Source organism: Lactuca serriola, chromosome 9, assembly GCF_051521515.1.
Source record: "Lactuca serriola cultivar US96UC23 chromosome 9, Lser_US96UC23_V15, whole genome shotgun sequence".
Classification (NCBI taxonomy): domain Eukaryota; kingdom Viridiplantae; phylum Streptophyta; class Magnoliopsida; order Asterales; family Asteraceae; genus Lactuca; species Lactuca serriola.
In genome coordinates, this window is record NC_136416.1 from 48,349,209 (window position 1) to 48,361,481 (window position 12,273).

General features: G+C 36.7%; 2 protein-coding genes across 2 annotated transcripts; one reads left to right on the plus strand and one right to left on the minus strand.

Moving 5' to 3' along the window:
- The first annotated feature begins 6,640 nt into the window (after window positions 1-6,640).
- LOC145073461 (somatic embryogenesis receptor kinase 1-like) lies at window positions 6,641-10,239 on the plus strand. The gene is made up of 11 exons (XM_079020011.1): window positions 6,641-7,163; window positions 7,557-7,689; window positions 7,764-7,835; window positions 7,904-8,047; window positions 8,136-8,207; window positions 8,309-8,380; window positions 8,489-8,601; window positions 8,696-8,827; window positions 8,898-9,239; window positions 9,313-9,707; window positions 9,790-10,239. Exons 1-11 carry the CDS (start codon window positions 7,067-7,069, stop codon window positions 10,102-10,104), a joined length of 1,887 nt encoding a protein of 628 aa, XP_078876137.1. The 5' UTR covers window positions 6,641-7,066; the 3' UTR covers window positions 10,105-10,239.
- A 124-nt stretch (window positions 10,240-10,363) lies between these two features.
- On the minus strand, window positions 10,364-11,826 carry LOC145073462 (uncharacterized). The gene has a single exon (XM_079020012.1). It carries the CDS (start codon window positions 11,798-11,800, stop codon window positions 10,661-10,663), a length of 1,140 nt encoding a protein of 379 aa, XP_078876138.1. The 5' UTR covers window positions 11,801-11,826; the 3' UTR covers window positions 10,364-10,660.
- Between the last annotated feature and the right edge of the window lie 447 nt (window positions 11,827-12,273).

Below are 12,273 nucleotides of genomic sequence, written 5' to 3' on the forward strand. Positions count from 1 at the left end.
CCTTGTGAGATTGAAGCATTTTGGTGTGTTTTCTTGAAGATTTGGAGAGGGAAGGAGAGTACATCAAGAAGAGAAGAAGGAGGCCAGGCATATTTGTGTTATCTCAGTGATTTCCTTGAGGTATAACTCAGTTTCCCTCTGTTTTCATGCTTATTGTCCCTCGTAGCTCCATGAAAGCCTTCTTGAGCCTTTTCCCAAGCTTGTTTGTGTTTTAGGGTTCGTAATAAGGTTTTTAGCCTCTAGATCTAGGCATGATTGAGCTCCAGGAGCTTGGATCTACTGCCTTTATGGAGCCATATTGCATGGAAGCCCTAGATCTACTCTTTTGGTGCATTTTGAGCCCTAAAACCCTCATGGGTGTTTATTTACACGTAAAGTTGGAAACTTTACGTGTTAATCAGGCCATAGAAACCCATATCTATGAATGGCATGAGCTGGATTCAAGCAGAATCGCGTGTATAGTATTTGCATGTGGCAGACTCGGCGAGTCGTTCATCTGACTCGGCGAGTCGAGTCGCGAGTCCCCGAGTTTTTCCCCTTTTTGTGTTGCGGGTTGGAGTAGTGAGTCATGGGGGTGTGACTCAGTGGGTCGGAAGCCAGACTCACTCATGAAGTAACTCGACGAGTCAATGCCATGACTCGATGAGTTCAAGGCAATCTTCTTGCCTCAAGAACAGACTCGGCGAGTTGTTCATACAGCTCGACGAGTCTCAGCATAGAGTGTTCTTCGGATGAAGAAGAACTCGGCGAGTTGTTCACACAACTCAGCGAGTAGGATGAAGGACTATTGGCCTTTAGTTTAGAAGGAGAACTCGTCGAGTCAATGCTTAACTCGACGAGTAGAGACGGGTTTATGGTCGGACAAAGGGATAGGGACTCGACGAGTTGGCAAGTCAACTCGGCGAGTCGGGCCAACTGGCAGTTAACTTTGAATTGACTCTTGATTGGTAAGGGGTAAATGGTCATTTTACCCTGAGGTCGGTTAGCAGTATTTGACTAAGGGTTTTGTGGGAATTATAGCCGGAGGATTTCCGGAGCGGCAGCAGCAGCAGACAGTCAGTTCCCACGTAGATCAGTAGTTACTTCGAGGTGAGTTACCTTCCAGTAGCAGTGGGTCTACGACCACAATGCCGACCCACCAGTAGGAGTTGTATGATAGATGATGGTCTCTATGATATTCATCTAGGGTTGCTACTACCTGTGTTATGTTTATGTGCTAATATGATATGATGTTATGTGATATGTGTTATGCAGTAGCAGTAGGGGGTGAAATAGTCTCCAGTATCCGGTCGTAAGGACCGAAGGGGTAGGTCGGGCAACCAGATATGCCCGACAGTATCCGGTCGTAAGGACCGAAGGGGTAGGTCGAGCATCCAGATATGCCCGACAGTATCCGATCATAAGGACCGAAGGGGTAGGTCGGGCACCCAGATATGCCCGGCAGTATCCGGTCGTAAGGACCGAAGGGGTAGGTCGGGCACCCAGATATGCCCGACAGTATATGTATGTTATGTGATTATATGGTATATGGTACAGTGGGGGGACTCATTAAGCTTCATGCTTATAGTTTTCAGTTTTGTTTTCAGGTACCTCTTCTTCGAAGGGGAAGGAGCCGGTGCGGTAACGGTACATCACACACATGCTTTGTATTCAGCATTATGAGATCTTCCTGGGGATTTGTACTCTGACACTTTTACGTTTTATAAAAATGTTTTCCAGACATGCAATATCTTTGTGAAATGATATGAACGTTGAGCGTTTTATTCCTAATGTTTTGCTAAATACATGTTTTAAAAATGAAATTTTTGGCTCGTATTTTGGGACGTTACACTTTTACTTTGAACAAATAACTTTCATAAAAATCATTAACTTTTGTACAACTTATAAATACAATAAGTTAGAATTTTTCATACCTAAGTATAGCTGATTTTTTTAAGTTTTGGTCTCAACAAGTTTTTCCTTACAATTTTGATCATTATTTGATTTTTTTTAAACATCAAAAATCATTGACTGGATAATATTTAGCTATAGTTAGTTGTGTACTGTTCCCATGTTACATAATTGATCATTAACTCACTAAATTCATCATCTATTACAACCAATTTCGATGTACATGTCCAAGGTTGATGGGAAGTTCAATTTTAGCCCCATCACTGTTAACTTTCTGACAGCAGTTGCATGGTTATATTTGTACTTATCATGCTTCTAATTCACGTATGTTCTTAATTTTATTAATTCTATATGAGTATCTTCTGTTTTATGTTCTGGAGAACATTTGTCTGACCTAAGCTTATCTTTCATCTGTTTACACCTGCATATATGATGCTAACTTGTTGGCTTGATTAGTAGTGATTTTGCTCTCATTATTTTCATGTTATCTTAATTGATTTTTAAGTTCTGAACTTAGTGTAGCACTTTCTTCACCGCTAAAAGTATTCCTTACAAGTTGCTAAATTATTTGTTAATTTTCAGGCTAGAAATTAAAAGATCGGAGAGAAGCCACTTCTTTCTATCTCTAGCTTTGTAAAGGTAATGTTGCCACATTTTCAGTTTTGATTCAACATATTATGCTATGGTTAGGCTTCTTCCAACAACATATGCTGCAAAACGTACTAATGTGTAGACTTGATTTATATGCTTATAGACACAATTTTCTTAAAATATCTAAACTGGTATTCTTACTTTTCTGGAACTGCAAACCTATCATTTTTTCTCTTGTTTGTACATATATTATAAGCATTGTATTCATAATGATTGCTTAAAAGTTAAAAATATATTTTATATCTTATAACCTATAGAATAAGTTTATTTTTTTATAAAGCAGCAATAAAGCTCATATCTTCATGTCTGTTATGGTTTTTCTACAGGCAACTCGCAACAATGGGCTTCTTGTTGTTCCAACATTCCTCTTGCTTTGTTGCTTACTGGAATTAGCATAAATCAAATGCGTTTTTTTTACCCAAGGGCTCTACTCCAACGGGTCTTCCAAATGTAGATAAATGTTAGTCAAAATCAAGTAGTGATCACTCATCAATATGTTTACATATTTTTTTTTAGTGTTTCTAAACGAGCTTTGCACGAGTTGGATTGATTAATTTTCTTTTTGCAAAATTTGGGTTGAAAAAAATTGACAAGCCAGCAACAATTTCTATTATTCTCACAAAATTATTGTATAATTAAATACTTACAAATCTCAAAGTTATTAAAAAAATACAATATTACAATTCATAACTTTTCTAAATTGATGATATTTTATTTTATTACATAATTAATTTTTTAATATTATTTTATTATATAATTAATTTTTTAATTCTATTTAAAATTAACACCCGTAGGTTCCACGGGTTTTAACCTAGTATATATATATATATATATATATATATATATATATATATATATATATATATTTCAAAAATATTAACATCCAACACAGAGAGAGAGAGAGAGAGAGAGAGAGAGAGAGAGGAGAGGAGGAGGAGGGTACCATGCCATTCTACCTTTCACCTACCCCACATCGAGGGTGTAGTGTAGCAGGGTGCAGTTCCCTTCCACTCATCCTCTTTCCGCACCACACATTCTGATTTTAATGACGGGTACACCAGATGACCTTAGACTAAACGTTGTCGTGCAATTGACATTGGCGGTATGTTGACCTGGCTTCGTTTACAAGTGGTGAACACCGTGCCGTTCCCCTTTTTTACCGCCAGTATAATACAGACGGTGACTTTCTTTCATTGGTGAAAATTGAAAAATTGGACCGTTGGTGAGATTGTGAATGTTATTCTCAACTGATGTTGCCTTTTAATTATTTTTCCAATTTTCCTTTACCAGTATAAATACAAACATAAATCAAAACCTATTCACTCAAACCTATATTAACTTTTTTTTTTTTATATATTTACATACCTTTTCTAAAAAAATCCGCTAAAAAATGGCAAATCCATTAGAAAATTGTAAGTTGTTGTTAACCGTTAGTCTGACTGTTGTGAAATCATAGGAAGTGATTATGGACACAGTACAAGAAGAAAAAGAAGAAGAAGAGGAGGAGGATGAGGAGGAAGTCGAACTTAAGATGCGGAAGATGCTTCTCAAAAATTGTTGGGATGCAAAGACCCGTCTAGTGGCACACTACTTCAATGAAAATTCTGTTTACGAGGAACACCTGTTTGGAGGTCGATTCCGAATGGCGAAACATTTATTTCTCCGTATAGTAGGTGACGTTACTAAGATTTTTGAATATATGGTACAACGTTGAGATGCAATAGGTGCAGATGGGTTTTCGGAAATATAAAAATGCGCAGTTGATGTTCGTCAATTAGCTTACGGTTCCGTTTCTAATTCATGAGATGAATATTTTCAAATGTCTAAGCGGATAGCTAGGGATACCGTTTGGATGAGTTTTGTAGATACTTTGTCACTATTTACGGTCGAAGGTATTTGTGTAAACCCACTTTTACTGATGTTTAATCATTATATGCTCATCATACTAGTGTTCATGCCTTTCCTGGTATGCTTGGAAGTTTGGATTTTCTTCATTGGGATTGAGGTAGTTGTCCTAATGAATGATAAAGGAAATCTACATGGGGTGATAAGGGTCACCCTACAGTCATAGCTGAAGTTGTTGCGTCACATGATCTTTGGATTTGACATGCATTTTTTGGTGCTCCCGGCTCAGACAACGATATTAATATTTTAGACATGACGTCCATATTCAATGAGTTTTGTGATGGGTCGACACCTAATTGTTTATTTCTAGTGAATAGAACGACGTACAATTATAGGTATGATCTTGCTGATGATATATACCCTGAATTTGTTGTGTTTGTGAAAACGCTAACATATTTAGGTGATCCAAAATGCATAAAGTATAAAACATTCCAAGAAAATGCTAGGAATGATGTCGAACGAACATTTGGAGTCGTCAAGAAGCGTTGGAGCATTTGGAAGACGAGCACAAAATAATTAGTTAGTTTCAAGCAAATGAAAATGCATTCTCAAGTGCACCAATATCGGCTGGTTTCCACGTATGGCGTGCAAGAAGAGGGGTGATACGTGACATTTAAAAACATCATGAGCTTCGCAACGATTTGACGAAACATATATATCGAGTTAATGAAATTGATTTATATGAGTCAATTCACAATGATATCAGTGAATATTCAGACCGAAAGATTTTATGTTGTTTGGATTAACGACACTACGTTATAAAGTTAGTTGACAGTTTTCACTTTATGTTTATCAAATCAAATGTAATGTTTTTTAATGAAATATTATTTAGTGTTTTTAAATTTGAATGAAATGTTATGTTATTTAATTAATTTTTATTTTTTTGTTTTATGCAATTTTTATATTTTTGAATTTTAAAAAAAAGTTGGTATGTTAAAACATCACTACATCCTAGTTAGGTAAACAAAAACCACACCGCAACTAAAATTAACCGCATAAACCGCAATCGATAAACCGTAACCGCAATAAAAACCGATGGTGAGGTTTTTTATTTTTCAAAAATCACAAATTTGCGGTGCGGTGCGGTTATTAGTTTTTAAAAACCGCAAAAAAACCGCACCACATTGCATATATTATATTCATATTTTTTTTATTAATTATTAATATATTAAATAATAGAATAAGACAAGTTTCATAAATGAAAGATGAATAAAATACTAGAGGACAAAAATGTTGGTTTTTTGATATGTTTAACTTTGAACAATTGTGAAATTATACAATTTTAAGAAATTTGTTGTTAATTACTGTTGATTTGACGTTTTTAAGATATTAATTGTTTGTGATTTAAATTAATTGTCTTATACATTATGGTTTTTTAGTTATTACAAGTAATATGGTTGAACTCTTAAGACCGTTTGAGGTCTAAACTGTGGCTAAAAACCACACAAAATAACCGCACCAAATCCATGCGGTTAATAACCGCAACACAGAAAAAACAAAACCGCACCACAAAAATAATCGCACCAAGCGGTTTTGAAAATGGATTAACCGCATTTGCGGTTAGTGGTGAAGTTTTGGCTAATAACCGCACCGAACCACACCGCGCTCACCCCTAATTCCAAGTTCATAGGTAAAAAATATAAAAACTGCAAAAACTTATGTGGCGCTTAGATGATACCCTTTTACTATTAACTAAAAATACACGACACCTTTAGCCTAATAGCCTAAAAAATTCTAACCTCATCAAAATATGAAACAATACTATGTCTTGTCAAAATGTTTAAAATAATCGGTTGCAAAACTACCCATTTCAATTTAATTTTGATGAATAAAGACATTTTAAATTATTTTTCATAAATCTATAAAAGAAAATATGGTAAAGTGAAATATCTTATCTTATCTTAGGAGTAATAAAATCCCATTAATCCATCCGGATCATTTTAACTGATATTAAAACCTTATTTTAAAGATTACCAATCACATTACAGTTACACGTCCCTGTTGTCATTTAAAGGTTCGGTCCATTTTCACTTGTAAATTCAAAAAACAAAAATACACGTGTACCTACGGGGCAGCTAGATAGTAGATACCGAGGCAGCGGTCAGCACTCTAGAAACTCGGGCAGCTCGGGCAGACAGCTCTCAAAAACTACGGCACACGCCCAAAAAGACACTAATTACTCTCTCTCTCTCTCTCTCTCTCTCTCTCTCTCTCTCTCTCTCTCATACACTGTGCATCGGTGCTGCAACCTAACTGAGCAGAGAGTTTTGGGGTGGGGATGCGTAGGGTAGAAACAAGCGAAAAGTTTGCAAAAAGGGGCACGTAAAGATACCACCCACCAGAACATTTCAAGTTTCTTTTTGGTTTTTCCTCTATCACTCCCTTTTCCTAGAGATCCCTCTTTTGTTTCAGACCAGTTGTCGTTTTTCTAGTTCGCAGTCGTGGAGATTTGAGGAATTTTGGGGTTTTGGGTTAGGGTTTTTGTGGGATCACTTGTTTTTTCATGTAATGCTGCATATAAATGTGTTCTATCTACATTTTTCAGATGAAATTTGAAGTTATATAACTGATAATCAGTAGGGAATGTCGTGTGTTTATATGTATCTTGCCTAAGTACGAAATGCGGAGAAATTCGGTGATGTCGTTTGTGGGAAGGTTGATCACAGTGGTTCTCCTTCTGATTCTTCATGTTAAGCTCACGAATGCAAATGTCGAAGGTGAGATTTCGATTTGCATTATTGCATGTTTCCTATCGTTTTCTAAATTTAGGGGTTTTGTCAATTATAGATTTGACTAATCTATCTTTGAAATTGGAAATCTTCAGGCTGCTAAATTTAGTAATAAAATCAATCTGATCGAGATTTTGATTCATGTGTCATGCATTTCACTGTTCGATTGTTAATTTCACCATCATCTTAACTATTACATGATGAAGATGCATGATTTCTTATCTTTTACAGAAATCTGATACTCCAATTTCTTAAATTTCCGAATTTTTTCTTCAAATGGTTAAAATTCGTTAGTAGCAATTTATAATCCTCTTTTATCACAATATCATCTTCATCGATTCCAACCTTTATCACTAATTACCAATTCAAATTCATCTACAGGTGATGCTTTACATAGTTTAAGAACCAACTTAGAAGATCCCAATAGTGTTCTTCAAAGTTGGGATCCCACTCTTGTTAACCCCTGCACATGGTTTCATGTCACCTGTAATAATGATAACAGTGTCATACGAGTGTAAGTTCATCTATTTTCTATATATTTATGTCGCATAACATAAAGTTTTTAATTTTTGATTTTATTTTTCTCAGAGATTTGGGAAATGCAGCTCTTTCTGGAACTTTAGTCCCGCAACTTGGTCTACTAAAGAATCTGCAGTACTTGTAAGTTAAACAAATGTTCTTTTTACTCCATTAACAATCAATAATATTTCTTGAATTGTTTTCTGCAGAGAACTTTACAGCAATAATTTAAGTGGACCAATTCCTAGTGACCTTGGAAATCTAACAAACTTAGTGAGCTTAGATTTGTATCTCAATGATTTTTCTGGCCCAATTCCAGTCACATTGGGCAAGCTCTCCAAGCTGCGGTTTCTGTAAGTATATTATTTTGTTAAATGTCTAAAATACCCTTCATTCACGAGTTGAATATCTAATGATTTTGGCTCTTTTCTGCAAGGATAGCCGACTCAACAACAACAGTTTGACCGGTCCAATTCCTATGCCATTGACCAATATCACATCCTTGCAAGTGCTGTAAGCATTTCCTCCCTCTCTCTTTGTGTTTGTTTATAACTTTATATGCTTTTTACATTTCTACATTTGTATTTTATCTGTTGTCTGTTATCTGTTATCAGTGATCTGTCAAACAATCGTCTATCGGGACCTGTTCCAGATAGTGGCTCATTCTCACTTTTTACACCAATCAGGTTAGCTAACTAACTAACTAACTAACTCTGATTAATTAATCTAAATCAAGTTTTTAATTTTTTTAAACTTTTAAAAAACCACTACTTACATAATCCCTTGATTATCAGTTTTGCTAATAATCTGGATCTTTGTGGCCCGGTTACTGGACACCCATGTCCAGGTTCACCTCCGTTTTCACCACCACCACCATTTGTCCAACCACCGCCTATTGCCGCCCCAGGTGATTTAACTTTTTAATACTTTTTTTTAAAAAAAAAATTACATATATTTTGTTACTATATTAATGGCTTAAATATCTTTCTGTTATGTTTCAGTGGGAAAAAGTGCCACCGGAGCTATCGCCGGAGGAGTTGCAGTCGGGGCGGCGTTACTCTTTGCCGCCCCGGCCATCGCCTTCGCGTGGTGGCGGCGTCGGAAGCCTCAAGAATACTTCTTTGACGTGCCCGGTTAGTAATTTTTTATTTGGTCTAACAAAATTTTTTGTTTATGACGATTTTAACCCTCGAGAATTTACAGCTGAAGAAGACCCCGAAGTTCATTTGGGACAACTTAAAAGATTTTCTTTACGAGAATTACAAGTGGCAACCGATAGTTTCAGCAATAAAAACATATTGGGTAGGGGCGGTTTCGGAAAAGTCTACAAAGGGAGGTTAGCCGACGGCTCTTTGGTAGCTGTAAAACGGCTAAAAGAGGAGCGGACGCCAGGTGGCGAGCTTCAATTCCAAACGGAAGTCGAGATGATTAGCATGGCGGTTCACCGTAACCTCCTTAGATTACGTGGCTTTTGCATGACACCAACCGAAAGATTACTAGTTTACCCCTACATGGCAAACGGTAGTGTCGCTTCGTGTCTAAGAGGTAAGGGTATTTTCGTCATTTGGCATTTCTCGTTATATCATCGCGTTTCTTATGTAATTTTGTGAATTTATAGAACGGCCGCCGAATGAGCCGCCGTTGGATTGGCCGACACGTAAGCGGATTGCACTGGGGTCCGCAAGAGGGCTTTCGTATTTGCATGATCATTGTGACCCGAAGATTATACATCGTGATGTGAAAGCGGCTAATATTTTGTTGGATGAGGAGTTTGAAGCGGTTGTTGGTGATTTTGGTTTGGCTAAATTAATGGACTATAAAGATACGCATGTCACGACAGCTGTACGTGGGACAATTGGCCATATTGCCCCCGAGTATCTTTCAACCGGGAAATCATCGGAAAAAACCGATGTTTTTGGTTACGGGATTATGCTTTTGGAACTTATTACCGGTCAACGCGCGTTTGATCTTGCTCGGCTTGCCAATGATGATGATGTCATGTTACTTGATTGGGTATGTATTTCTCAAAGTCTACTATCTGTTGTTGTTGTTATCTGTTGTCTGCTATCTGTTATCTGATTTGTTGTTGTGTTAGGTGAAAGGGCTATTGAAAGAGAAGAAATTGGAGATGTTAGTGGACCCGGATTTAGAGACGAAGTATGTGGCGACGGAAGTGGAGCAGTTGATCCAGGTGGCATTGCTATGTACACAAGGGTCACCGATGGACAGGCCAAAAATGTCGGATGTTGTACGGATGTTGGAAGGTGATGGGTTGGCGGAAAGATGGGATGAGTGGCAGAAGGTGGAGGTGCTCCGCCATGAACTTGATCTTATGCCGCTACCGAGTTCTGATTGGATTCTTGATTCAACTGATAACTTGCATGCGGTTGAATTATCGGGGCCTAGGTGATGGAAATTGGAAAGAAATGATCTTTTTTTTTTATTGTTTATTAGGGATCTTGACATGTTGTAATCCTGTTTTTATTTATTTGGTATGTATAACTAGTAACTAGTAATCTATAATATAAGCTTCAATGTTATAAAAGGTTGTTATATAATATAATTTGATTTTTATTCTCTCTAGATCTGAAAAATGTAGAGATAAAACCAAATGCCAAAAAGAGAAAACCAAATAATGCGACATTAACCCTTATTAACAATTACATAAATTAACCAAAAAACCAAATATTATTTAAAAAAAGAGATCATATCACTCATTTCAAATACAGATAATGCTTGAGCTCATGTTCTACAACAGTTCTGGCATTCAGTATCTCCTCCTACCCTACAAGAATGTCTAGTTTTCCTACAAGTAAATCGATCATACATAAAAACTTGAAAGACATAAACAGTCACCAAGAATCTTGTAGCTCAATTACATGAATGTTCTTCAAGTCGCTTTACCTTTCAAGTAACAAAAATTTTCATCGTTATCCTTTCAGCAACTAAAAAGCCAAAAACCAAACTCAAGAAACTCTTTCAACATTATCCATGTAAGTTTCACAAATACCGGGTATATCATTCTCAAAACCCTTCAAAAATTCAAGAAACCTTACCTCAGAGTAAGTTGCAATTGTAATAAGAGATAACTTATCCTTCACTAACTTCTTCTCTTTCAAGATTTTCAACATCGTGTTCCTCGGTATAACCCTTTTATTCAAACTTAACGTGAAAAAAGTGTTGCAGCTCAACAAGTATGCAGGTGTATACCCAAGTTCCTTCATGAAAAATTCCAACTTTTCACGAATGTTACCTTCGGATTTGTTCAACACATAAGGTTGATTCCTAAACAACAAAGAAATCTCCGAATCAGACCAACCAAAACTCTTAAAGATTTTCATCCTTTTCTCTACTTCTGAATCACTAGACCATAACACTACACTTGCAGCATGAATAAAACTAGGTAACGCACGCGAAATTCCCAATTTCTCTTCTACATAACTCAGCCTACTTTGGAGCAGTTTTGGATCTGCCATGAGCTTTTCAGGGTTACCTAACATGAACTTCATGATTCTCTCGTTTGATAAACCAAATGTCTGCAACAGCGAGATGTTTGTTGATAGTCGTTTCATGGAAGAAGTTGTCACATACAGCCATCTTGATTTGTTGATAACTTCAATCACCTTTTCATCACTACCCAATAACTTTTTAAGGAGATCGAGACCAGGCATGATTCGGGTATGTAGACCATACCCGAAAATCTCAGGGTTCTTCTTAATGAGACTAACAAGATCCGACCCGGATAACCCGAGTTCCTGAAAAACCTTCAGTTTGGGTTCTAGGGTTTTGCTGGCTTTGCAACTAAGGATTTTTGGAGCAGAAGAGATGATTTGTCTGATCTGGGAAATGTCTAATCCGTAACTTTTTAAGAGATTAAGAACTGAATCGGAATTAATTGGGGATCTGAGATTGGTTAGTTTACCTTTGGAGGAGACGGCGACGGCGTCTTGTTTGGAGAAGTGGAGGGAATCGACTAGATAATCGACCATCAAAAGAGGTTTCCGATCGGCGGGGGTTTCATGAATGGGCGACAATGAGGAGTAGCGAACAGCATGAGATCGGAAGAAGGCGGAGAAGCGGAACATGGTGATCGTGGTATGTTTCATTTCAGCAGAAAATAGCGGGCATTATCAAATACTTAACAAAAATAAGCTGGCCTGTTAAAATTAAGAGGACAAAAAAAATAATAAACTAATTACTTTGCAAATTTAGCAAAAAAAAATAACAATTACAAAATAGCTACTTATTTGGGCAGATGAGAATTGTCCATCTTCGAATTTACCATTCCATCTGTAAAGGTACAAGTGTTTAAAGCACATTTGTGCTTTAAACACTGGTACCTTCGCAGAAGGACCAGTCCATCTGTGATTTTGGGTTTCCATCTGCGATTACCCTTAATTTTTTTTGTATAAAATTGTTTTTTTTTTTTTTCATTTTCACTTTTCAACTTAAAGAAACTCTCTCTAGACAATTTTCCCTATGTTTTTACTCTGATTTCTTCAAGAAAATGAAGGATTTCTTCACCATTCCCAAAAACATGGTAAGATTCTAACTCTTTTTATGCTATATTTAACATTTA